We start from the raw sequence: 25,051 nt of genomic DNA, 5'->3' as shown, positions 1-25,051 counted from the left end.
TGACTCACTCTAAATTGCCTCAGCCTGTTTGGAAGCTACTGACCACTTTCCAGCCACAGATGGCCATGGCAGTCACATAACATAATATTATGCTCCTCATGGTGTCAACTAAGTAGACAAAAGTGTGTATGTTGTGTGATACAAAAAAGACAACATTCTAAAAAGTTTTCATATATTATTTTTTATTCATACAGGTAATCAGGAGTGACTGCCCATTTTTAAAACAAATATCCTCTGAGCCTCACTTAGTCTATAAAAACATAGGAAGGTTTACTCAGTGGATTTGTGGCTACATGCTGAGGTTGTTTGCACATAGGATAACAAAGACGGGTGTGTGAGTGTCAATCTGCAACGTGTACATTGTAGAATTGGAAGAGATAGGGGGTTACAATTAGTATATTCCTGATAATATAGAAAAATAAAACACATTTACGTATACAACCAATATATCACCTGTAGAATAGTTCATTTCGTCCCATTTCAGACACTGACCAAAAATATACGGTCCTGAACTGATAGGCCGGGGTGACAAAAATTCCCATGCCCATTTCTGGTTCCAGTTTGCGCCGATGTGAACTTACTCGTCAGAACATGAGCAGGTTACAAACATAAATATGCAATAAAACCAAACCATACAAATGAAACAGCAGATTTGACACTAAATTATAAAAATATTTACTGCTGAACAAACACATATCATCATAGTTGAATCTGGATCCGGATGTAAAAAAAAAAAAAAACTGAGACAAAATATGTATGTACTGTCCTTGACAGTGTCATTTCACTATAAAATACACCAAAATAAAGATAATTTGACATTATAAAAAAGAAAGTGTGCACATGCACACACATACACTGAGGGAGAAACAGACAAGATATAAAATGCACCAGCAACTGAAGAGAACTGTAAGCCTCATCAATAGTGTCAACAGATTAGGACTGGTAAAAGGCTTTGAATGGATTTACATGTTGTCAGTATATTGTGGTGTTGTGGCTGGTCTTGTGTACCTGACTCATAGGAGAGACTTGATTGCAGCAGGTGAGGGAGCTGATTATCTCTTCCTGCTGTGACTCTAGCACCACTATGTGGGCAATGGAGTAGCTGCACTCCTCACAGCTCATTGACAGTAGAATACAAACAATGCAGCTCCTCACAGCACCTGTCCCTCCCTACCCTTAATCACCATGTAGATCTGAAAGGATCAAATAGGTCTGCAATATGGCAATAGCTCTACCTTGCCCTCTAAAAGACTTGATGGAATTGTCACTATATTGCTTACTATCAAACCGTTTCAGATGTACATAAGTACCTAGGTGTAGTGGTTGATTTTGCCTTGAGCAACCCATTCAATTCCTATCCTTACCTCAACCCAAGCCATCTTTACTTGCCCCAAATGGAGCACAACTCAACTTTTAAAAACACATCCACTGTTACTTCAGTAGCACAGATCAAAAAATATATTCCATGACATCATTAAAGCTTATAAGCCTGTAGGGGAGGGCTGCTCTCCAGGGTAAGTGGCATCATCTCCCTGTTCAAACATCAACAAAGGGGACGCGACAAAAATAAAGAGTATGAAAATTATCAAAAACTGTTCATCAATTCAGCTTATATTACAAGACTCCAAAAATAGACCTGTTTGTTAGTACTCAAAGAATTGTTTTAAAAAAGTGTTCTTGGCTTTCTTTAAAAAAGGGCCTCTTCATGTGAGCCTTGTGGAAGGGTTCATAGGTCAAAGGTTGAGGATGGAGACGTCGAAGAGGTCACAGAGGCCCTCGCTCTCATCCAGGTTATAGATGTAGTCATGGTCACCCGGGGGAGGAGAAAGGCGGAGGAGTGGAGAGAACACTGGTAGAGAGAGGGAGAGGGATATAAACATGAATAACTGGAATCATCAAGTCAAAGTAAAGGTGTTTATAACATAATCCGTTTTAGACTCTTACCTTCTGAAGCCATAAGTTCCTCTAGTAGATCTGCACTCACCATCTCTACACACACACACAGAGAGAGGTGAGAGAGTGTCTGCTGTTCACATAAAGTCACAGCTTATCATTAACTTCATTTCCTGAAATACAACGCAAGGGTCTGTTCGGATACATTTAAATAAAGTTTAAGACATGTTACACATGCACACGGGGTCAAACACAGTACCTGTAGCGGGGTCAAACACAGTACCTTTAGCGGGGTCAAACATGTCAGAAAAATATTTGGGGAAATCCAGCACTGAAAAACACAAGGCACAATATAGACACCATACAAGTACATTAGAGATTGTTTTTATAAGGTAGAGCCAAGTTACACACCGTTTTCCTGCGTACAGTTATTAAACAACCAAAAATAAAACAGCTTGCACACACACATTTCTATAGCAGGCAGGCATTGTACATAATTTGTTGCCACACAGATGCTTCCTGTGTTACAGTGCATTGGGCAGAGCTTAATGTAAAAAAAAAAAAAAACGTTTCAAAACCACTGTGGTCGGAAGTGTGTGCTTACTAAACAGATAAACAATGTACGTACAGTACCAGTCAAAAGTTTGGACACACCTACTCATTCAAGTTGCATTTCATATATATATATATATATATATATATATATATATTTTTTTTAAACTATTTTCTACATTGTAGAATAAAAGTGAAGACAAACTATGAAATGTCACATATGGAATCATGTATTAACCAAAAAGTGTTAAACAAATCAATATATATTTTAGATTCTTCAAAGTAGCCACCCTTTACCTTGATGACAGATTTGCACACTCTTGGCATTCTATCAACCAGCTTCACCTGGAATGCTTTTCTAACAGTCTTGAAGTAGTTCTCACATATGCTGAGCACTTGTTGGCCGCTTTTCCTTCACTCTGCGGTCCAACTCATCCCAAACCATCTCAGTTGGGTTAAGGTCGGATGATTGTGGAGGCCAGGTCATCTGATGCAGCGCTCCATCACTCTCCTTCTTGGTCAAATAGCCCTTACACATCCTGGAGGTGTGTTGGGTCTTTGTCTTGTTGAAAAACAAATGATAGTCCCACTAAGCACAAACCAGATGGGATGGCGTATCGCTGCAGAATGCTGTGGTAGCCATGTTGGTTAAGTGTGGCTTGAATTATAAACAAAATCAGAACAGTGTCACCAGCAAAGCACCCCCACACCACCTCCTCCATGCTTCGGGAAGCATCCATTCACCTACTCCGCATCTCACAAAGACACGGCAGTAAGAACCAAAAATCTCAAATTTGGACTCATCAGACCAAAGGACATATTTCCACAGGTCTAATGTCCATTGCTCGTGTTTCTTGGCCCAAGCAAGTCTATTCCTCTTATTGGTGTCCTTCAGTAGTGGTTTCTTTGCAGCAATTCAACCATGAAGGCCTGATTCACGCAGTCTCCTCTGAACAGTTGATGTAGAGATGTCTGTTACTTGAACTGTGAAGCATTTATTTGGACTGCAATCTGAGGTGCAGTTAAAACAAAAGATACGTTCATTAGAGTTATTTAACTAGTCAAGTTAGTGAAGAACAAATTCTTATTTACAATGACAGTCTACACTGGCCAAACCCGGGCGATGCTGGGCCAATTGTGCGCCGCCCTATGGGACTCCCAATCAGTTGTGATACAGCCTGGATTCGAACCAGGGTGTCTGTAGTGACACCTCCAGCACTGATATGCAGTGCCTTAGACCGCTGCGCCACTCGGGAGCCCATCTTGCAGCAGAGGTAACTCTGGGTCTTCCTTTCCTGTGGCGGTCCTCATGAGAACCAGTTTCATCATAGCGCTTGACGGTTTTTGCGATTGCACTTGAAGAATGTTCTCGACATTTTCCGGATTGACTGACCTTCATGTTTTAAAGTAATGATGGACTACCGTTTCTCTTTGTTTATTTGAGCTGTTCTTGCCATAATATGGACTTGGTCTTTTACCAAATAGGGCTATCTTCTGTATATGCCTAACTTGTCACAACAACTGATTTGATCAAAAGCATTAGGAAGGAATGAAATTCCACAAATTCACTTTTAAGAAGACAGACCTGTTAATTGAGATGCATTCCAGGTGACTGCCTAATGAAGCTTGTTGAGATAATGCCAAGGGTGTGCAAAGCTGTCAAGGCAAAGCGTGGCTACTTTGAAAGATCTCAAATATATTTTAATTTGTTTAACAGTTTTTTTGGATATAACATGATTCCATATGTGTTATTTCATCGTTTTGATGTCTTCAGTATTATTCTACAACGTAGAAAATAGTAAAAATAAAGAAAAACCCTTGAATGAAAAGGTGTGTCCAAACATGTCCTATCGTGATTAAGTACCCATAAAACATTGATACGTATGATGGTATCGCCCCCCTAATGGCCAACCCCACAATTGTATTTATTTATTATTATTTAAAAAATGTAATTAAAAAAAAAAGACTGCTAAAAAGTACCACCAGCGAGAGGAATCATGATAAAATATACATTGGAGCAAAATCTATTTTAGTAGTGTATTCCTCTACGTTGGAGCTTTGGCACGAAGAGGTGTGTGCCGGTATTAGGTCTGGGCGACATGGCCTAAAAATCATCTCTCGATTCTTCCAAACCTATGGGCGACTCACAATATATATTTCTTGATTTTTTGTTGATGTTTTCACTAAATAAGCTTTGTTGTACAATTAAAAGGGCAAATACACTGCATTTCAACAAGTCAGCAATAATCAAATGGATTCAGGGCTTGTGAAAGTGCAAGTGACAGTCAAGGATCGTTGCTGGCTGTGCGTCGTGTGATGGGTTGTAAATTATCAAGAGCATGCAACTCCGCTGTCGCTATAACTGGATAATTATTCAATGAGTCACATTTTTTGCCTAATCTTCCTCCCTTATTAGCCTAGGTTTCTTTCTATATGTTGTATAGGTAGGTTGTGGACTACATTGCTAATTATAGGCTATGGAAATTGGCCTACTCTACACATTTCTTTCATAAGCTTTGCTCAGCTGTAAGTTCTTTTGAATTCTCATTACATTTTTCCATCTTGATATTGTTTCCTCAATTTTACTTCTTGTTGCCTGTAACATTTGTTATTTAAAAAAAAGCTGTGATGTTCGCATTTGAAAGCTGCAACTTTAGGACTTTAAACACTTCATTAGAATAGCCTATTTGGTTAATAGTATTCATAATTTTAACTTCATGCTTTTGATAGGCTATTTTAATTAGTGGGATTTGGCTTTTAGCCATTTGGTTCACAACAGAAAGAGGGAGGGTTGCATTATTTTCTAATAATGTTCAACTGTAAGGTTTGTTCAAACGACTCATTACATTTTTCTATCTTGTTATTGTTTGTTCTACCCCTTTCATATTACCTTAGGCCTATCGTGTTTTAAGGTTATTCAAAAACAACATAAAACTTACCGAGATAAATTATCTAACGGCATTCTAAGCTAATTGTTTGATCATGAAGTAGCATGGTGGGAGGGGCAGGAGAAAGCCAGCATGCATAAAAACTTAAGTCATATTCATATCAAATTGAATTCTAACTCACAGTCAGATGAATCGGATTTGATTGGTTCAAAGACAGTCAAGTTGTTGTCCAATGAAGCAGAAGACTGGAGGGACCGGGTGTCCAATGATGGTGGTTGCTGAGCAGGTTTTTCAGTGCAGGAGGTGTCTGGTAGGTAGATAGGTAGATAGGTAGGTAGGTATGTAGACACAGATGTAGACATGGGACAATTCAATGATATTGTATTGAGAGTTTAGCAGACAAAACATTTTCATAGAGCATGAGAGATATAACAGTGAGGTCACCTGATGGCTTAGCTGCTGAATGTGCTTTAGGCTTGCCGGTGGCCAGACACTGGGTGGTCTCGACAAATGTGTGAGTGGGTGTGTTAGTGGTTGTGTCTGCAGAGGCTGCCGCAGACTTTGTGTTCTGCAGCATTTCCTCAGGGGGCGGGACTGGCAGCACCACGGGAGTTGAGTTAACTGGGTCCTTGTTGATGAGCAGAACATCAATGGGCCCAGCAGCGCTCTTCAGATGGATCTGATACTTCCTCTGACCGTTTTGAACCTAAAAGTGGAGACACACACACTTACTTTTCACCCTGAGGAGACTGAGACAGACTGACTAGGGGGGAGGAGGCAGAAACAAATCGAACTTACAGCTTCAGGTATGGGCACCTCCAGCTGCGTACCAGAGGGAGCACGCACCGCCAAGAGGGTATCACCTTTGAAGCAGCTGCAGATGTCCTCATGATTAACATAGGCCAGAGTTGGTCAGAGTTAAGGTCAGACACACACCTTAACAGAGTATTATAACAGTGTTAATGCTGGCAAATGTGTCCTCTGCTATTGTACAGACAAGACAGAGCTGCAGCTCTTTTTCTATACTTTTCTACTGGTGTGGACTGTCATGGATACCTATGTAAGGTTAGGGTAACAATTTAGATGTTGGTGTAGGTATGAGTATGTGGGTACATAGTAAGGATATGGACTATTGTGTGTGTCCTCGGTCACGTTCTTGATGCTTTGTTGGACCCACACCCTCTGCTGGTCCAGCTCACTTTCCCTCATATCCAGATCTTCAAGCTCCGACTTCAGGTCAATCAGCCTGTCACCAATCTCCCTTGAGTTACAGCCTGGCCCAACTCCCCTTAGACAAATAGTGTACAGAAATGTAAGCACATAATGTGTGCATACCTATACACATACAAGCGTGCGAACGTACACTCACTTCCACTGAATACTATTCTTGGACTTCTTCTCGATCAGGCCGATGCCCTCCAGTACATTGGTGATGTCATAGATGCGCCTCTTCTGTCTGACGGCCAGGGTGTCTGCTGCCTACAAGAGCAGAAAAAACTGTCAAAGCACACCCTCTCTCATCAGAAGCAAAATAACTTAATTAATTATTTTAAAATGCAAGCACCCAAATGTCCCTACCAAGGGTATTTTCCTTAGAGGGAAATGCATATCCAGCGTAGGGTTAATAACAAATCACAAAGGTCAGAGCCTGTGAGACAGGGGCCTGTCAACCAATCACTGGATGGGTCATAGACCTGGTAGCCAATAATAGGAGAGGTCACAACCCTATGAGCCTATCAGAGGGGGGACTAAACAACGCGGACAATAATGACAGACTGTGACACAGCCACCCGCTGAGCGATGAGACACGGCTTGTCTCTTTTGCACACACACTCTGTGTTTTACCCTCTTTTATTCCTGAACTCCTTACTGACATTAACCTAGATCATGTAACAGTTTCACTTAGTTTTAGATTAGAGTTTAAGCTTCTATTTTATAGTATAAATCATCAAGATCACAGTGCATGTGTAATTGCTGGCTTTTGGCCAATAAAAAAATGAAAAGCCGATAAATAAAATTGTTGCTGGTCAAATTGACCGTGAGAAAAAAAAACAAGCCCATTACAAATAATATCAGTTGATGGAAATACATTTGACTGTCAGGCTTACTGGGCTGTAGGCTAAAGCTGCAATATGTAACTTTTGGGCAACACGACCAAATTACAGATCGGTCATTATTGAAAGCAAGTTTAAGAAGCGGTAGATCTGTTCTATGTGCGCTATTTCTATGCTCCCTGTTCTTAAGTTTCGTTTTTGCATTTTTTATTTTCAGTTTTGTACACCAGCTTCAAACAGCTGAAAATAGAATATTGTTGATTATGGAAAATATATATCATAGCTGTTTAGATGGCAGAATGATTCCCCACACGGTACTTGCTTGTTTTGTCACATAAATTCTAATTGTTTGCCTAATTTCAGTTTTTGCAACCAGGAAACGGGGGATTGATTTCTGCATAGTGCAGCTTCAATTTACAACATTTTGTGTAATTAAATTGGGGCGTGTGTATTTTCGTTAGTCGCCATGTTTCTTATTTATTACACGTGCACAGCATACAGAGCCAATTTTTAAAGGAATATCACTTGTCAGAGAGCACTAGAGCTGCAGATCCTCAGCTCGTTGCTTCTGGAGTGTCAATGCGCAACAATTCTAAACGCAATCAAATGTTAAAAGCTGTTTTGATGGTCATGATTAAAAATAGCTACTATTGCTTTATTTCTCAACTGAAAATTACAGCGTGCCTTGCATTTGCCATTTATTGAGATACTTCGGGAATGAGGCCCTTTATCTACTTCCCCAGAGTCAGTTGAACCCGGGGATACCATTTGAATGTCTCTGCTTGCAGTTAAGGAAGTTGATAACTAGTGCTAGCACATTTGCTAACTAGCGTTAGCATAAACACTAAGTCTATGGTATCTGCTAGCACTTCCAGTCATTGCGCTAACACTAGTTAACATTGGCTCACAAAACTACCTCCAACTTCCTTCATACTGGACACAGAGACATACAAATGTTATCCACGAGTTCATCTGACTCTGGGGAAGTAAATAAAGGGCCTCATTGTCAAAATCCCGAAGTATCCCTTCAAGCGTTACAGTGTTAGTAAACACCTATTAGATTGTAATTAAAATCTTCCCGGACACACTTTTCTAACGAAAACCCTGGTGTGGGTGTCTGAGTGCATGTCATATTCCACATCCATGTCCTCGGAGTTTGTTGCACATCTGTTACAACACAATGTAGCAATCAATATCAATCAAACAGGGCAGTCCTTAAATGTATATAGGTTTAAAATTGAAGACTGCGATTATACTAAAACATAAAGAAACCATAGCTAACAATTCTCACACAGTCAGACAGTCAAAAGAGATGCAGCCCATCACTCACTACTTTGAGATCGAGCACCCCGTCCTCCGCTTCCTGCAGCAAAGTAACGAACTTCGTGGTGAGAAGTCCGAGGCTCCTCTCGTGTCTCTGAGACTGGGGAGCATCGGAACCTTCCAGCTCGGTTCGGCTCACCTCCAGCTCCATAACCAGTCTGAATCGGTTGGATGATATAGTGAATGGGAGGTCTCTGGGCCTATGCCCTCGACCGTCCTAGTCCAGTTCAACTGCAGGGATAGTTGCAACCCTAGAAAGGCTGTGCCGACACGGGGTCAGTGGTCGGTCCAGTTCGTCTCCCCGTGAGCCAGAACACAGTAAGCAGCCACCCAGCAATGATGTCCTGTGCTCGAGCCGTTGGAGGCGGGCTGAAAGCCGGGATGGTTTCAAGCGTAGGGAGCGTCTGCAAAGTGAGGACACCACGGGAAAGTGAAACGAAAATAACACAACTACTCACTGTACCATAACCTACTGTATGCATTGCATACGGAGACGAAGCTACAGTAGAGTAACTAGTTACATCTTTTAGAGTTCCTACTCCAATTTGATCAGATTGTGTATTGAGTGCAAAATACCAAGTTAGCAGTAAATGCAAGCCGGTTTCGATTAGACCTCCGCCCCTGGATTGGCTTGGTAACTCTTTGGCCAACCACCCATAGTTACGTTAGCTAACTACAGTAGTTAGCACAACAAGGTAGCTAACTAGGTAGTGTACAATAGGTACATGCATATAACTAAAACAACGATGGCTAGTGGCTAACTGGCCATCGTTAACTAAACGTTAACTTAGGTGGCAAGATAACTAACTCATCCGATTAGCAACAGACTAGATAACGTTAGCTAGCTACAGTACCTAGCTATCTCCTGTCACGAGTGTCCTGATGAATGGTCGTAAGTACTTACCAATGAGTTCATGAGTTGTCCTCAAAGCAGCGTTGGAATGCTATTCAAATTGAGTTTGTTTCATCGATATATTGTAAGCAAGCAATCACTCAGGGCATTTACTTAACTAATATTCGAAAGGCAGTTTAAAAACTCCCTCCTACTGCATCTTTCATCCAACAGAACCAATGCATTTTTCTTCCTGTTCACGAATGTCTCGCGTACAGCGAACTTGACAGAGAACGAGGCATGGAGCGACGCAGGAGATAGCCAATGAAATCACGTTATAGCTAGGGAGCGTCACATAAAGATGAGTATCACGATACAGCGCAAAATGAAACGATATTGTAATATACACTGGGTGTAAAAAAACTTGCATGACACCAACTCTTTCCATGACATAGACTTATCAGGTGAATCCAGGTGAACGCTATGATCTCTTATTGATGTCACTTGTTAAATTCACTTCAATCAGTGTAGATGAAGGGGAGGAGACTGGTTAAGTACGTTTTTTTAAGCCTTGAGACAATTGAGACACGGATTGTGTATGTGTGCCATTCAGAGGGTGAATGGGCAGGACAAACTATTTAAGTGCCTTTGAACAGGTTATGGTAGTAGGTGCCAGGCACACTTGTTTGTGTCAAGAACTGCAACCCTGCTGGGTTTTTCATGCTCAACAATTTCCTGTGTGTATCAAGAATTGTCCACCACCCAAAACACATACAGCCAACTTGACACAACTGTGGGAAGCATTGGAGTCAACATGGACCAGCATCCCTGTGGAATGCTTTCGATACCTGGTAGAGTCATTGTCCCGACGGGGGGGGGAGTTTTGCACACTCAGTGTATATTGACCCAGTGTCTTGAATAAAACACGGTATTAGAATGTCTTTCAGAACTATGTCAAGACGACATTCACATTTTTGGAACAAAGTAGAGAATGACCAATAACCCATACACCCACAGACAAGTTTAAAAGCAGAAATAATTTTGACAAGTCAAGGACTCTTTTCGCCTACTTTGCAAAGCCCCAACCCTCTATGAGTCACTCACGTGTAAGTAGATTCCCTAAAAACATGCCACTTCAATACAGCTACGACTTTTCCGTAACAGGTTAGGATAATTAACGTAGCAGTTTAGGAGGATTAGGTTAAGGTCAGGAAAAAGTTTAGTGTTAGCGAAAATGCTCTCCTAACATTCTACAAAAAGTCACTTGTACTGAAGTGCAGTGTTTTTAGAGAGTACCCAAGTGTAAGATTGAAATGACCAGAAATCATGGACACCAGAAATCTCCAAAAGTCCCCACAAGGACAGTAAAACAAGGAAAATTCTCCCTCATGCGGATATTTCCCAGGTCCCCATGAGGAAAAAGCCTATTTTAGGCATAGGGGTTAGCTTTAGGATTGGGGTTACAATTATGTTCAGGGTGTGTGTGTGTGTGTGTATGTGTGTGTGAGTGTGACAGTCTTGTCATGGTACTTTAACTGACAGTGTGGCCTTTGGATTGTAATGTATTTTGTGGATTCAAATAAAGTATTTAAAATGTGTGTGTTTTTGTGTATGTGAGTGTGTGTGTGTGTGCATGTGTGTGCTATACCTCTGCATCCTACCACTGGATCAGAGGCTAAAGGTGTGATGGTCAAACACAAAGGGGCACAGGGTGGGGAGGGGCCAAAGGGGGCATCTCCCTTCCGAAATTACAGTGTGACCTATTTCTGTCTACCATGGTTATAAACCCACAAAGAAGCCTTCCCGTGAGGCCCAGCCCAGACAGAGAAGACTGGAGTGGGACAGTCAATTGGGGTAGCATACCCCTCACCCCAATTCAGCACGGAGGCCAAAATGTAGCAATGCTTCAAGATGCAGGGGCAACACAATAAAATACTATTGTACAATTTATTTCAGTTTAATATATGCCACTTAACAGATTCTTTTTATCCAGAGCGACATGTATGACAGAGTGCATATTTTTTATTTTATTTGAATGTGATCTTTGCGGGAATTGAGCCCGCGTTGATGGACCAGTTACGGTCAGAGTATTGGATCAAGCCAAGGTCGAAATTATTTAAACCCTGGTCTGAGGGTCACATTGGCGAGACAACCCCTGATGCATTGGTTGTGTGGAAACGGGTGCATTGGGGGTCAGGGACAGCCGTATGCTATGAATGCACAATGAACAACATGAAAGCCCAGGCCGCTGTGCTGTCCCTGCACTGTTGGGGGAGGGGGGGCATTGTTTGACAGACAAAAGGCTAACGGTGCCCAGGACAACCCACAGTGCATTTGGCCCCTATGGGACAGAGGATGAGAGACGAGAGGGAAACAAGGGTATCTGGAGAGTACACCCAACCAGATGCCCTCCCTTCTCCTTCCAAAACTAGAATTTCCCACCTCACATCCCCATCCTAAAGAGACAACAATACAATGACAATGAGAGGGCCTCTTCCTCGCAATAAAATAAGAATGAGCCAGAATATAAAGAAGGAGAAAAATTTGAGAGCGAGTATGAGGGAGGGGGTTAAAGGACTGAATGTGATTTCTATGATCTTGTAGGAGCTGATGGTGGGTGACTAATATTCCAAGACAGAAGAACACAACACACCAGTTGTCATACTAAATATGTCATACCCTCTCCCCAATTCCATTTAGATTTTTTCCAAATTGAGTTTCTCTGTTTTATTTTTTCTCGTTTCAGATTCAGTTATTTACTCTCAAAATTCCAAATTATTTATAGAGAAACATCAACATTGGATGTCCTGAGTCCATAATGATCAATCAAATCAAAAGGAAAAGAAAAAAGCTAACAAATGTAGACTTTTTTGTGTATATTCCTTTTTTGTGTAGATTCCTTTAATTGCACACCTAAGGCCTGATTCCGGCCCGAGTTAAGCCATAAACTGAATGTTATTTATTTTTATGCACTTTTCTCCATATGCATATTCTGACCTTGAACTTAAACATGAAAATAGCATGCTGTTCACCCCGCTTTTCTTTAAAGGTGGAGATCTAAGAAATGAAGGTGTGGCAGACCGGTGTATCTACAGATAAGCCATACTCTGACCTAGACTTATTTCCCTCATAATTCCACCACCTTCATGCATGAGGAAGCCATGAATTAGGTCGAGCGAACTGGCTAACTGGCTACACAAAGTGATGGACAAGCACACACCACACAGACAGGCATGCTGTGCTGTTGCTTCTTCAAAAAGTTACTAGAAATACCAATCTCTGATGCATTATTTTCATATCTTGTGAGAAACTTGTGTAGGTCAACAGATTTTCTAATAAGTTCAATACATTTAATGAATCTTCTAGATTCAACATATTTTGAACATTGTTGAATTGCGTATTAATGTTGGGACCTACTTGATAGTCTGGTAAAGTGCCACCCTGATTCACCCCCTTGCACAGTTATCACAATTTGTTGCTTGGAAAACTACTCCAATCAAAAAGTTTTGTTCAAACACAAGTCAGTATAGACTATCAAGGTTATAGGGGGGACCGGGACCGGTGTTGCAGTTGTCACACTTTTTACTCTTGTGTGTATTTTCAGGCACCAATATCCCTTACAATAATCTTTTCAACGTTAATAGAAATACCAAATTCTTGGGTTGAAATGGGGACCATTTTTATCCTCCTTATTCAAACATGGAGTTATTAGCAGGGTTAGACGTCACACAGAATGTGGTTGGTTGTCACAATGTTGCTAGTAGATTATTTAACCTCTACGGGGTTGGTGCCAATGATTCATTGGATCAGTATGAAACTTTGCACATACACTGCTCTCATCTAGTGGCCAAAATCTAAATTGCGCCTTACCTGGAATAATACATTGTGACCTTTCTCTTGCATTTCAAAGATGATGGAACAAAATAAAAAATATGCATGTTTTTTTCTTTGTATTATCTTTTACCAGATCTAATGTGTTATATTCTCCTACATTAATTTCACATTTACACAAACTTTAAAGTGTTTCCTTTCAAACGGTATCAAGAATGTGCATATCCTTGCTTCAGGTCCTGAGCTACAGGCAATTAGATTTGGGTATGTCATTTTAGGCGAAAATTGAAAAAAGGGTTCGATCCTTAAGAGGTTTTAAGCAATAGCCTATACCATGCAGTCTTAGAAATAGCCTTTCTTTGATCGAACAATATTCCTAACAAAATTCAGCATTTTATTCATTGAGAACAACATATTACATTTTGAGTACATTTGTGTGTGAATGCGTGTTTGCACATGCATGTTTGCGTGTGTAGGTTTGTGACAGAAAAAATATGTGTGTGAGAGAGAGGCAACGAAGGGAGCTCTTTATAGCACAAGCCCAGAATGGAGCTCGGGATTTATTATATACTGGAAATGGCAATGACCATGAATAATGTTGTTATCATGGGTTAGATTGTGACAACCAACCCCCTAAATAGTTATAATGGAGTTGATAGTGACAACGAACGCCAAATTCAATGTGACAACCATCCCTAACTGAGCAAAAATGCTAACAATGATGCTAGTTACTACATGGCTTGACCTAGCAACTCGGAAATAGGTTTGAAATAAAGTTCTCCCCTTCCTCTTTTCAACAAACATAATTGTTCATGGATACGGCCATAATTAAAACTTTCACCTATGAAAAACACATAGATTTCCCTCACCTGACGAGCAGGTGGATTAATTATTTTAAAGAATTCACACAAAGCAACCTCTAGATTGGGAGTATAAGCACTGTGACAACCAACTCGAGACAGCCAAACCTGGTCTCCCCTAATTGTCATGTTTGCCTATGACTCTAATTTAGTCGTTTTCTTTATTCCCTCATGTGTGCTTTATTTTGAATTTATTTACTTAAAAGTGCTTTAAATATTGATTTACTCCTAACGTGTGCTCTATTTAGGTTTACATCTTATTTACTTATTTGAGTGACTCCTTTTAATTTGAATTGATTAACCCCCTTTTGAGTGTTTGTCTCTTTGCGTGAGTGAGGGAATGAGTGTTAAAGGTAGATTCAACTACAAAAATAAATAAAGAGAGTAGCACGCTCTATATACAAGCTGCAAGTAATTTATTGGGTAAACCACCAATGCTTCAGCATCACCATGCCTTCTTCAGGATAGACTCAGCCAAATGATGTTGCCACGAGCTGCACCGGAGATATTGAGAGGAGAGAGATTCAACACTTTGCTCTCACACAGTCACACACAGTATATGGCATGTGCATGGGTTTGCTTTAGACTGTGTACAGCATGGTAGCCACGGGACCAAAACAGTGAAGAAGTTGAGCCTAACGCTTCAACGCTCTTAGTTGTTGCTGAAATTGACCCACTAAGCTGTTTACTTTCTGCATCTATGTCACATCACTGAGTCTACCTTTAATAATGCTGTATTCACAACCTTCTTCTTCGGTGGAGTTTAGGGGGGACTACATCCTGAAAAGTTGTATTGGATTAGGGTCAGGCTTACTCAGAAAACAAATCCAAAACGGAAATGGGAAAACAAAACTTATAATGCCCTCTAACGTCTGAAAACAGCATACAAAACAAAACAAAAAATACTCAGTGCCCTACACAGATCCGGGGACCTGAGAGGATGCCATGCTCCTGCCAGTACTTCATGCAGCCCTTCACCCTTTACATTCCTCACTCCCAAGAATCTTTCAGCTTCCACTACGATAATAGCAATCCTTCCGAGTTCTTTACCACTCCTGTAGTGCAGTTTATCACCGTAACAATAAATGCCCAAAAGTCCATATTTTTCATGATAAGGGTATCTGAATCCTGCAGCTGACTGCGTTCATAACCAAGTGGGAAGGTGGTATTCACCACAAGAGGCAATCTATCAATATGGTTTTTTAACACTATAATTTGTTTACAAGCATGATAGCTGTATTTTTAGTTTACGGTTGATGCAGCTTTTTGGCCATTAACCAATCTCCATTTCTCAACGAGTTCAAAGCACGTGAATGCATCCAACCGGTATTCACGACTTCACAACTAGTAATTAGCACCTTACCACTTGGTTATGAACACAGATTTAGGGACCAGAGCCACGTCCCCCACATCTGAGGAGCATTGGGGTTAATGAGTTGCTACTGCACAAAGGCAGCCAAAGGCAGAAATTAACATGAAATTCTCTGACAACCGCTCAGGTGGACATTCCTGCAGTCAGCTTGCCAATTGCACGCTCCCCCAAAACTTGAGACATCTGTGGCATTGTGGTGTGTGACAAAACTGCACATTTTAAAGCGGCCTTTTATAGTCCCCAGCACAAGGTGCGCCTGTGTAATTATCATGCTGTTTAATCAGCTTCTTGATATGCCACACCTGTCAGGTAGATTAAATATCTTGGCTAAGGAGAAATTCTCACTAACAGGGATGTAAACAAATTTGTGCACAACATTTGAGAAAAATAAGCTTTTTTTGTGAGTATGGAACTTTTTTATTTCAGCTCATAAAACATGGGACCAACACTTTATAGGTTGTGTTTATATTTTTGTCCAGTGTAATTAGAGCCTATTGAGCATAATCTCTCAGACACCCAGAGCATCCCCAAGGGGTCACAACCTTTGTGACAATTGTTGCTGAAGCAGATGAAGCTGAGAAGGAACAAAACATTACGTTTGTGAATTTAGTGGAAACCTGCCCATTTGTAACAAGCATGGTAACAAGCATTCATTGTTACACCTTTGTAATTACAGACCGCAATTACTACCAGTTACATGTTGTTATTACACCATTGGTTTTACAGTGTAATTACACATGTAATTACACTGTAATAAGGACCTCATGAAATTAAGTGTTACTGATTTAACCACAAAGACCAGGGAGGTTTTCCAATGAATTGCAAAGAAGTGTTATTACTATTCAGGTTCAGAAAACGTTAATGTCCTCAGAGAGGCAATTCATTTTGCAGCAGTCATAAAACATATCACATAACAAAACAAATGTATATAAAAAATAGCAAAGGATGTTTACAAGCAACTAGGCTGGGTAAATGGATTTTCATAATAAAATGTAAAAATGGGCTACTTGTTAAAGTGCAAGTGCTAAAGTGCAATTAGTTCAACATTTTGTTAAATTACAGAATTGCATTCGGAATAAAAGAGTACTTGGCTCTGTCTATTTTTTTTTTTACCTTAGGTAGTCTGTTCTTGCGGCCAGAGGGAAGGAGCTGGAATTCGGGGTGGAGTAGGTGAGAAGAGTCAACCGTTATATTATTCGCAGTCTGGAGAGCTCTGCCCAGGTAGAAAGATGACAGTTCTTACTGTTGCAGCCCCTTGCTTTTTCCGCAAGTCCTGACTATCTTGCCCAACCTATTTTTTGGTGAAACCTTGATATTCCCAAACCAGCAGGTCAAGCAGTAGGACAAAATGCTCTCAAATAATGATTCATAAAAGAGAACCACAATGGTTAGGTTAACATTAAAAAAGTGCAATTTCCGTAGGAAATAGTCTCTGTTGGCCTTTCTTAAAAATATATATTTTTTTTAAATTGTGTGTGCATGGTAATGTTCCTTTGAAAGTCAATCACCATATCCTTTCTTTTGTATGTGTTTTAGATGGGATGACTCACACCAGCCAGTAAAATCATTCAGAGCTGGTCCGTGTTCGGTCTCATCCCCTTCGAGGAGACTGACCAAAGGAGTGTCATCAGCATATTTGATCAGGTGGCACCCTGGAAACTGGCTCCGGCAGCTGTCTGTATACAATATGTATGTAACCGGTGAAAGAACGCTGGCTTGTGGGGTTCCAAGTGAAGAAGTGCACATCTCAGAGAGTGTGTTGCCAACTCGTACAGTTAGTAAGTTGGTGATCCATGTGATAAGCATAGAATCAAGTCCGAAGTCTCCTCTAAGTCTGTCCTTGAGGATAAACGTATTGATTGTGTTAAATGCAAAGGAGAAATCTTCAAAAATGATATGCATGTTTTTGCTGCCCTTCAAATGCATGTACATCTTTTCCTCTCTCCGACCGGTATGCAAACTGGAGGGGGTCAATGAAGTGTTGGTAGATGAGTAAAAAATAAAGCAAACATTGAATATCCCTTTGAGCATGGTGTAGTTATTAATGACACTTTGGATGGTGTATCAATACAACCAGTCACTACAAATGTTCCTAACTCAGTTGCTGGAGAGGAAGGAAACTGCTCAGGGATTTCACCAAGAGGCCAATGGGGATTTTAAAACAGTTACAGAGTTTAATGGCTGTGATAGGAGAAAACTGAGGATGGATCAACAACATTGTAGTTACTCCACAATACTAACATAAATTACAAACATAAATTAGCTCAATATGAGCTTACTCAAAAGTCTTGCAGACTGACATTCAGCGTAGAGATAGGGTGCACAGGCAAAAAAATCCAGGTTTGTTCTTACTTAGTATATACATTTATTGCATTCAATATATTTCTGGCCTCTGTTTAACAAATAGAGAAACATCAGACGCAGGTGGAATTGAAACATTTAAGAGAATGGATTGAAACGCAATTTAACAAGAAAATCATAAACATCTCCACTCATAAAACTTTATATGTGTCCTTATCAGAGAAAAGTGACTTGTCCTCTGACATAAGCAGCAGTAATCATGTCTCGATATTTTATGGATTTCAGTCCCAGCCAGCAAGAAAGGCTAACCACATGGGGTAATGAAAGCTGGAGGATGCCCTGTCTAAGCAGCTGGCTAGGAGGCCTCAGATGGCTTGTCCTCTTCTGACTGTGATGATTGTACTATTATTGAAGGGTGTGTAGAAAAGGACTGTGAAATCCTAGTGGCAAAGACACACCCCTTTACACCTTTGACCTTTGTATCAATGAGACACTGATCGGAGTCACCTGAGAGGGAAAAGAGAGAGACGCAGGACACTATTCAATCACATATAAGTACATGATCTGTGATACTATTCTGTCAGATACTGATACATACACACATACTCAAACATGGACACAGTAACACACAGTGTCTCAGTTCTCCGCAGGCTACAGAACAAGCACAGCCTATGAGCGAGAGAGATTTTGTAGCACTACAGTGTAACCCCAGAGGTCACACACAGACCCAGGGGCTTAATAATAGTGCACATGCACACTTTAATAAGACCATTAAACACACACTGAGGTATAACATTCAATAGTCAATGGACCATATTGAAACTTTTTCCATTTAGGCCTAGGGCTTAGGCTATGTATTGTTAGTGCTCGACTTGGACTGAAATAGGTGCTGGTAATCACTTTGGGTGCCAGTACTTTTATATTTAGGTGCAAGAGCTCCACAATACTTTTGAGCAAATATTCTATAAGATATTCAAAAATATTCTACTTTAGGGCAGCAGGTAGCCTAGTGGTTAGAGCATTGGGCCAGTAACCGAAAGGTTGCTGGGTTGAATCCCTGAGCTGACAAGGTAAAAATCGGTAGTTCTGCCCCAGTTAACCCATTGTTCCCCGGTAGGCCGTCATTGTAAATAAGAATTTGTTCTTAACTGACTAGGTTAAATAAAATAAGAGGTGCAGGAGCTCAAGCAGTAGCAACATTGAGGTGCAAGTACTCTGCTCCAGTGAGCTCCTGCCCAAGTCAAACACTGTGTATTCAAACCACATTTTATTTGTCACATGCACAGAATACAACAGGTGAAATGTTTACTTACAAGCCCTTAAACAACAATGTAGTTCTAAGAAAATAGCCCCCCAAAAAATGTAAGAGATAACAATAACAAATGATTAAAGAGCAGCAGTAAATAACAATAGCGGGGCTATATACAGGAAGTACTGGTACAGAGTCAATGTGTGAGGGCACAGGTGTAGAGGTAATTGAGGTAATGTGTACATGTAGGTAGAGTTATTAACGTGACTATGCATACATAACTATGTATTGTCTAACTGTTGATGTAAAAGGTATAACACTCAATAGTCAATGTATAACATGCAATAGTCAATGGATCATATTTCAACTTCAATGTAGGCCTAGGGCATAGGCTATGTATTGTCTAACTCTTGATTGCCTAACATGCATACATATGCATAATGTACATGCATAGCGTCACCTTAATCATGCATTTTCAGGGATCTTTTGCCAGAGACCCTTATAAAAACGCATGACTGATAATCACTTGTCTTTTTTGTTTTTACTCTTTTACTGGCCTATTGAAAACTCAGGTTGACTAATAGGCTACCATTTTCTCTGACACTCACCCACCTAATACACATTGCCACCTAATTATACCACCCTCACATTCTTCACTGTCATGTTACATCAAACGTTGACATGTTAAATGTTACGCCATGATGGAACCATATTGGCAAATGTAGCCTATTCTTGGTAGGCCTAGTTGTCATATTTTCAGCTTTATAGTTTTCTCGATGATTCTGAGCTCGTGATGATGAACGTCAAAACACAAGATCGATCACATGACCAGAGAGCTCAGTTAGTAGTCATATGACCTGTAGTGTTTTTATTTGCAGGGCATAGACACGGCAGTTGTTCCGCACACATGACTTCGAGTTTAGCAATTGAGGTCAACATTGTTGGCGCATTCGGCTAGTTTCGTCCTCGACATGACCAACATGTCTGTTGTTAGTTTGGTGTTGTGTTTCCTTGCTGTTTCGTGTCTTACATGGGCTAACTACGCCCCTGACGAGGTAACCGAACTACCGGGAATGTCGTTTAAACCAAACTACCGGCAATGGTCGGGCTATTTGAAAGCTAGCCCTGGAAAGTTTCTCCATTACTGGTGAGTATCAGTAATGGTATACGTCGCCACCTAGACTAACTAACAACTTAGTGTTTGTTTTGGCTGGGGATGCTTTCAGAAACTCCAGCTCGTGCACAACATTCGTTTACTACAATATCTATATATATATATCGGTTTATTCCAAATGGGAAAAACAATAAATTAATCAACGCATGGCATAAATAACCGTATTATCTTTTTAAGAAGTCATCAAATAAACTTACAAGATTGACTATTGTTCAATAGTAAATTAATACAGAATTTATTACAGAGACAACTGAAGCTTGTTTAACAGCACTTCAAATAGAAAGTCACACAGGCAGAAGAGAAGGCTTCTGAAGCTGGACTAGATGATTATTTATACTTGCTCTTTTGCTACTTCCTCCAGCATTGGTCATGCATTGTGTTGTAGCTTGTACCTTTCATTGAGACGTTTTAAGAGCTAGAACATCCTTTGCCATAAGCTATGATAAGTTAATGATTGACAAAATAACACATGACATACTTTTATTCTAGTGTTCTATAGACCACACACATACTGTACACACAGGTCCACGTATGCACACATAAACATAATCAACAGACACTGTTGTACCTGGGGTCTAGAACTAAGTGCGGAGTGCACCAAGTGTGTCATTGGGTACTCTCTTATCTCCTGTTAACCTGGCCCTCTACCTCCCTGCTTCCCCAGGTTTGTGACCTCACAGAGGGACCCACTGAAGGACCCTGTTGTGCTGTGGCTGAATGGAGGGCCAGGCTGCAGCTCGCTGGATGGCTTTCTGTCAGAGAACGGCCCCTTCCATGTTAGTTCTCCCACATGTTACCTTTTCAGCATGAGCTTAGCAGGACCTGTGATTTCAGTTTGTGTGTCCCAGTGTTTGTGTGTCCCAGTGTTTGCAGTGATTCTGAGTCCCACAGAGTAACACCATCATTTTGTCTCCCCCAGGTGAATGATGATGGGGCCACTCTGTATGAGAATAAGTTCAGCTGGAACGGGATCGCCAACGTTCTGTACCTAGAGTCACCTGCAGGTGTGGGATACTCCTACTCTGACGACCAGAAGTACAAAACTGACGACGACCAGGTGAGATCAGGGTCTCATTCGGGAGAGTGAAATGCATTGAATAAATCAGACACAATTATTTGCCTCTTGTCATAGGCATGTCTGTTATACACACTGTATTTCTATCTGAACATTCCAGTGTTGTGCTCCACTGACAGTGGCTCAGAAATCATGCAGTTCACTCTTCCTTACTGAATACTAAAGTAATAGTAACTGATTTATCTCCCCCTTACTATTAGGTGGCTGATGACAACTACCTAGCTCTGCAGAGTTTCTTTGCCAAGTTTCCAAACTTCACACAGAATGAGTTCTTCATCATCGGTGAGAGTTATGGTGGGATATATGCCCCGACACTCAGCCAGCGTGTGGCCACAGGGACCGCAAAGATTAACTTCAAGGTGAGTTGATTCACACACCAACTTAATTGTCTTGAGTGGATTACACTCTTACGCTCTCTGAAAATCTAAAGACTGAGCATAAGTTAAAAGCAATGCAATGGAATTCCATCCTATCCAACCACCTGTCAATGATTATGTAGAAAAGGCAGAGGATGATATGAATCCAATATGTATGACAGTTATAAAGAACTCCTTTAATGTGTTTTTCAGGGCTTTGCAGTGGGTAATGGCCTCAGTAGCTATGCCCTGAATGACCAGTCTCTGATCTACTTTGGTTACTACCACGGCCTCTTCGGAGAACAGTAAGAACTCACAACACATTCACTCATGTGGGCCCAGACTGTTTTGTTATGTTTACATAACTAGGGATAATTCATTTTGAAAGGCCCACAATATGAATTCAAGCTTGTCTGATGCTTCTGTTACAAGACATTGCAATGTGTTTAAGTAAACTATCCTCTTGCAGACTGTGGACAGATCTGAACACGAACTGCTGCGATAAGGGAACCTGTAACTTTTTCAACAACAGCAAGGAGGCCTGCACGATACTGGTGCACATGGAAACACATTTACAATCGGATAAGAAGTATTATATATCAAATACAAAAATTGAGCTATTACATGCACAGGTTTAACATAGAAATGGATACTTGTACCTTTGTTTCTCCCCCTCATTCATTCTTGCCCTCCCAGTTGAGCCAGGCCTTTAGTATTGTGTATGATTCTGGGCTGAATGAGTATGCACTTTACATGGACTGTGAGGGTGGAGTCGGGGCCAAAGCCTATGAGAGGAGCATGAGCCACCTCTTCAGGAACTACAGGAAGCACTGGGACACCTTCCAGGTAAGTGCCCCCCTATGGAGGAATACAGTGTTCAAGTCCATCCTGGCATTAGATTTAGTTAGTCTTGTGTTCAGAAGGGTTGTTCTGGTTATTCTCAAATTGTTTTGAAGTGGTTATGATGGAAAATATTGGTGTGTTATGTAAGTAATTTGTCTCGCTGTAGCTGCTGAAGGTGCCGCCCGTCACTGGCCAAACTCCTCCTGTGGCTGTGGTCCCTCCCTGCATTAACAGCACAGCTCAGATGAACTGGCTCAACCGGGGTGATGTGAGGGAAGCCCTACACATCCCTGATACACTTCCACCCTGGGATATCTGCAGGTATATTACACTAGTACCCACACATCCCTAACACTCAGGAAGTCTAAATTCAGCAAAGGGACATCTAAAACTTGACAACAGTAAACTACCTACAAAAGAACATCTTTACCCTAACTCTATGTAGTGATGTGGTGGGAGGACAGTACACCAACATCTACTCGACAGTGAAGGATGTGTATCTGAAGCTGCTGTCTCTGGGTGTCCGGGCGCTGGTCTATAACGGAGACACTGACATGGCCTGCAACTTCCTGGGAGACAAGTGGTTTGTGGAGCAGCTCAACCAGAAGGTAAAGCTCTTGAAGACTGGTATTTGGGTCATGTGGCATAGAGATTTGGATGCTGGCTTGAAGGGTATTTGGCATGTTTGTAACTCACAGGGCATGCATTGTGAAGACTTTTCTTTCATTTCCAGACAACCACCAAGTACCAGAGCTGGATATCTGATGACCAGATTGCCGGCTTCTACGAGCAGTATGGAAACATCACCCTCCTGACTGTGAAGGTAAGCACTACTTAGTTAGCATATTGGCATTGATTCACTGTCTCAGACTCATTAACACACCACAGACATGTTCATAAAGATTAGTGGATGCAACAGGGGTGAGGCTGCTGCGTTCTAATCCCATCTTCTGTTTCAGGGCGCTGGTCACATGGTGCCGCAGTGGGCTCCAGGCCCCGCCTTAGACATGTTCCAATCCTTCCTGTCAAACAAACCCTACTGAGCATGCTCCTGGGGCTGCTTCCAGTGTCCGTAATGGGACTTGTTAGTAGGTCAGGATGATGGCCCATTTTTCTCAGGGAGGGTTGGGTGGAAAAGGGGAAACAAATGTTTTGTTTTTGTATTGAGATCAAATGAAATGTTTCTGTTGCACTCCAAGTAAGTTCATTAGATCAAAGCGCAACTCTGGAGTTGGGGTGACAGGAGTGTAATCGGCCTAAGCCATTTCTTAATTTCAGTAAATGTATAATTTTACTTGAAGCAAACTGCATATTAATAGCCTTACAGAAATGTTTAGGTGCATCACATGTCAAATCTTCCTTTGGTGATGCTGTGCAATCACTCTGGTTGGCTTTCTAACTGATTAGCAGCTTATTAGTCACATCAGAACTGTCATTTGCCTTTTGAATTTCCTCATGCAGTTTTTGTATCAGGGGTTTTCAATTGTCACCACTTGGGGGAGCTGAAATGCCATGGAACTCAAATAACCAAAAGGCCAATCAGCACTTTAAAATGATCTAACATTCTTTGTCTTTCTAATAAATGCTTTTTATGAAACCATTTGTATCTCATTAATTTATAATTTTAAGAGCATTTTTTTTTATTGAACATGATTAATTACAGAATGTGTAAAAACATCCATGTAATCTTAAGTGACTTCCATAGACAGACATGTAAAGATAATGGTGGTGAATTGCAGGGATGGTAATTGAGCACCAAAAATCTCCTCCTCAGCCATTATACTGAAGATTCAGTACACAACAGGCCCATCAGTGTAGCAGTTTAACTGGACATGACTAGTGATTCCTGTGTTAAATGAAATTAAGATATATATTTAGTTGCGTCAAGACTTACAGGTAGGCCTTCAATGTCTCTAGTGCTTCCTACATCTGCATTGCTTGTTTGGTGTTTTAAGCTGGGTTTCTGTATAGCACTTTGACATCTGCTGATATAAAAAGGGTTTTATAAATACATTTGACGAGTCCATGCGTTTTCCAAATGGGGTACTGCAGGGGCCGCAATTACTTTTTTTGGGAGGAAAAATATTGGTATTTTTAAACAGAATTAATGCCATGTTTGAGAACTAACAATTAAAAGCCAGACAGAAAATAAAAACAGGTATTTGGAACATATTATTTTTGAGCAGAGGAGCAAAGCATTAGTAATGGCAAAATTGTCTCACTGTGTAGAATTGCTGGAAATTAGCTTCAAAACCACTACATTTTCTTCCAGCTCAATGGAAAACTGTAGAATTGCAGATTTCTTTTACATTTTCTCTACACCAGCAGTGGTGACCCGTCATTTAAGCCCCACATTTTGGCAAAAAAATAGAGTTAATAAAGCCACATGGTCTCTTGAAGGCAGCACCAAAATGCAGGTGTTTCAGCCTAGCTCAGTGCTTTCTGTGG

General features: G+C 40.8%; 2 protein-coding genes across 3 annotated transcripts; one reads left to right on the top strand and one right to left on the bottom strand.

Moving 5' to 3' along the window:
• Positions 1 to 165: 165 nt before the first annotated feature.
• Positions 166 to 9,850, bottom strand: LOC100195281 (E2F transcription factor 4). Of its 2 annotated transcripts, none has more exons than XM_014126916.2 (10): positions 9,615 to 9,850; positions 8,718 to 9,114; positions 6,703 to 6,812; positions 6,460 to 6,621; positions 6,132 to 6,240; positions 5,778 to 6,039; positions 5,515 to 5,640; positions 2,153 to 2,224; positions 1,945 to 1,989; positions 166 to 1,849 (listed from the first exon to the last, which is right to left on the bottom strand). In XM_014126916.2, exons 2-10 carry the CDS (start codon positions 8,859 to 8,861, stop codon positions 1,734 to 1,736), a joined length of 1,146 nt encoding a protein of 381 aa, XP_013982391.1. In that variant the 5' UTR covers positions 8,862 to 9,114; positions 9,615 to 9,850; the 3' UTR covers positions 166 to 1,733.
• Positions 9,851 to 19,997: 10,147 nt separating this feature from the next.
• Positions 19,998 to 24,200, top strand: LOC106562245 (lysosomal protective protein). The gene is made up of 11 exons (XM_014127004.2): positions 19,998 to 20,302; positions 20,994 to 21,105; positions 21,249 to 21,386; positions 21,605 to 21,763; positions 21,974 to 22,065; positions 22,230 to 22,314; positions 22,457 to 22,606; positions 22,770 to 22,924; positions 23,049 to 23,211; positions 23,337 to 23,426; positions 23,563 to 24,200. The coding sequence occupies exons 1-11, from the start codon at positions 20,127 to 20,129 to the stop codon at positions 23,644 to 23,646; spliced, it is 1,404 nt and encodes a 467-aa protein (XP_013982479.1). The 5' UTR covers positions 19,998 to 20,126; the 3' UTR covers positions 23,647 to 24,200.
• Positions 24,201 to 25,051: the final 851 nt, after the last annotated feature.

This window comes from Salmo salar, chromosome ssa11 (genome assembly GCF_905237065.1).
Source record: "Salmo salar chromosome ssa11, Ssal_v3.1, whole genome shotgun sequence".
Taxonomy (NCBI): domain Eukaryota; kingdom Metazoa; phylum Chordata; class Actinopteri; order Salmoniformes; family Salmonidae; genus Salmo; species Salmo salar.
The sequence above is the reverse complement of the archived record's forward strand: the minus strand, read 5'-3'. Positions and strand labels throughout refer to the sequence as shown.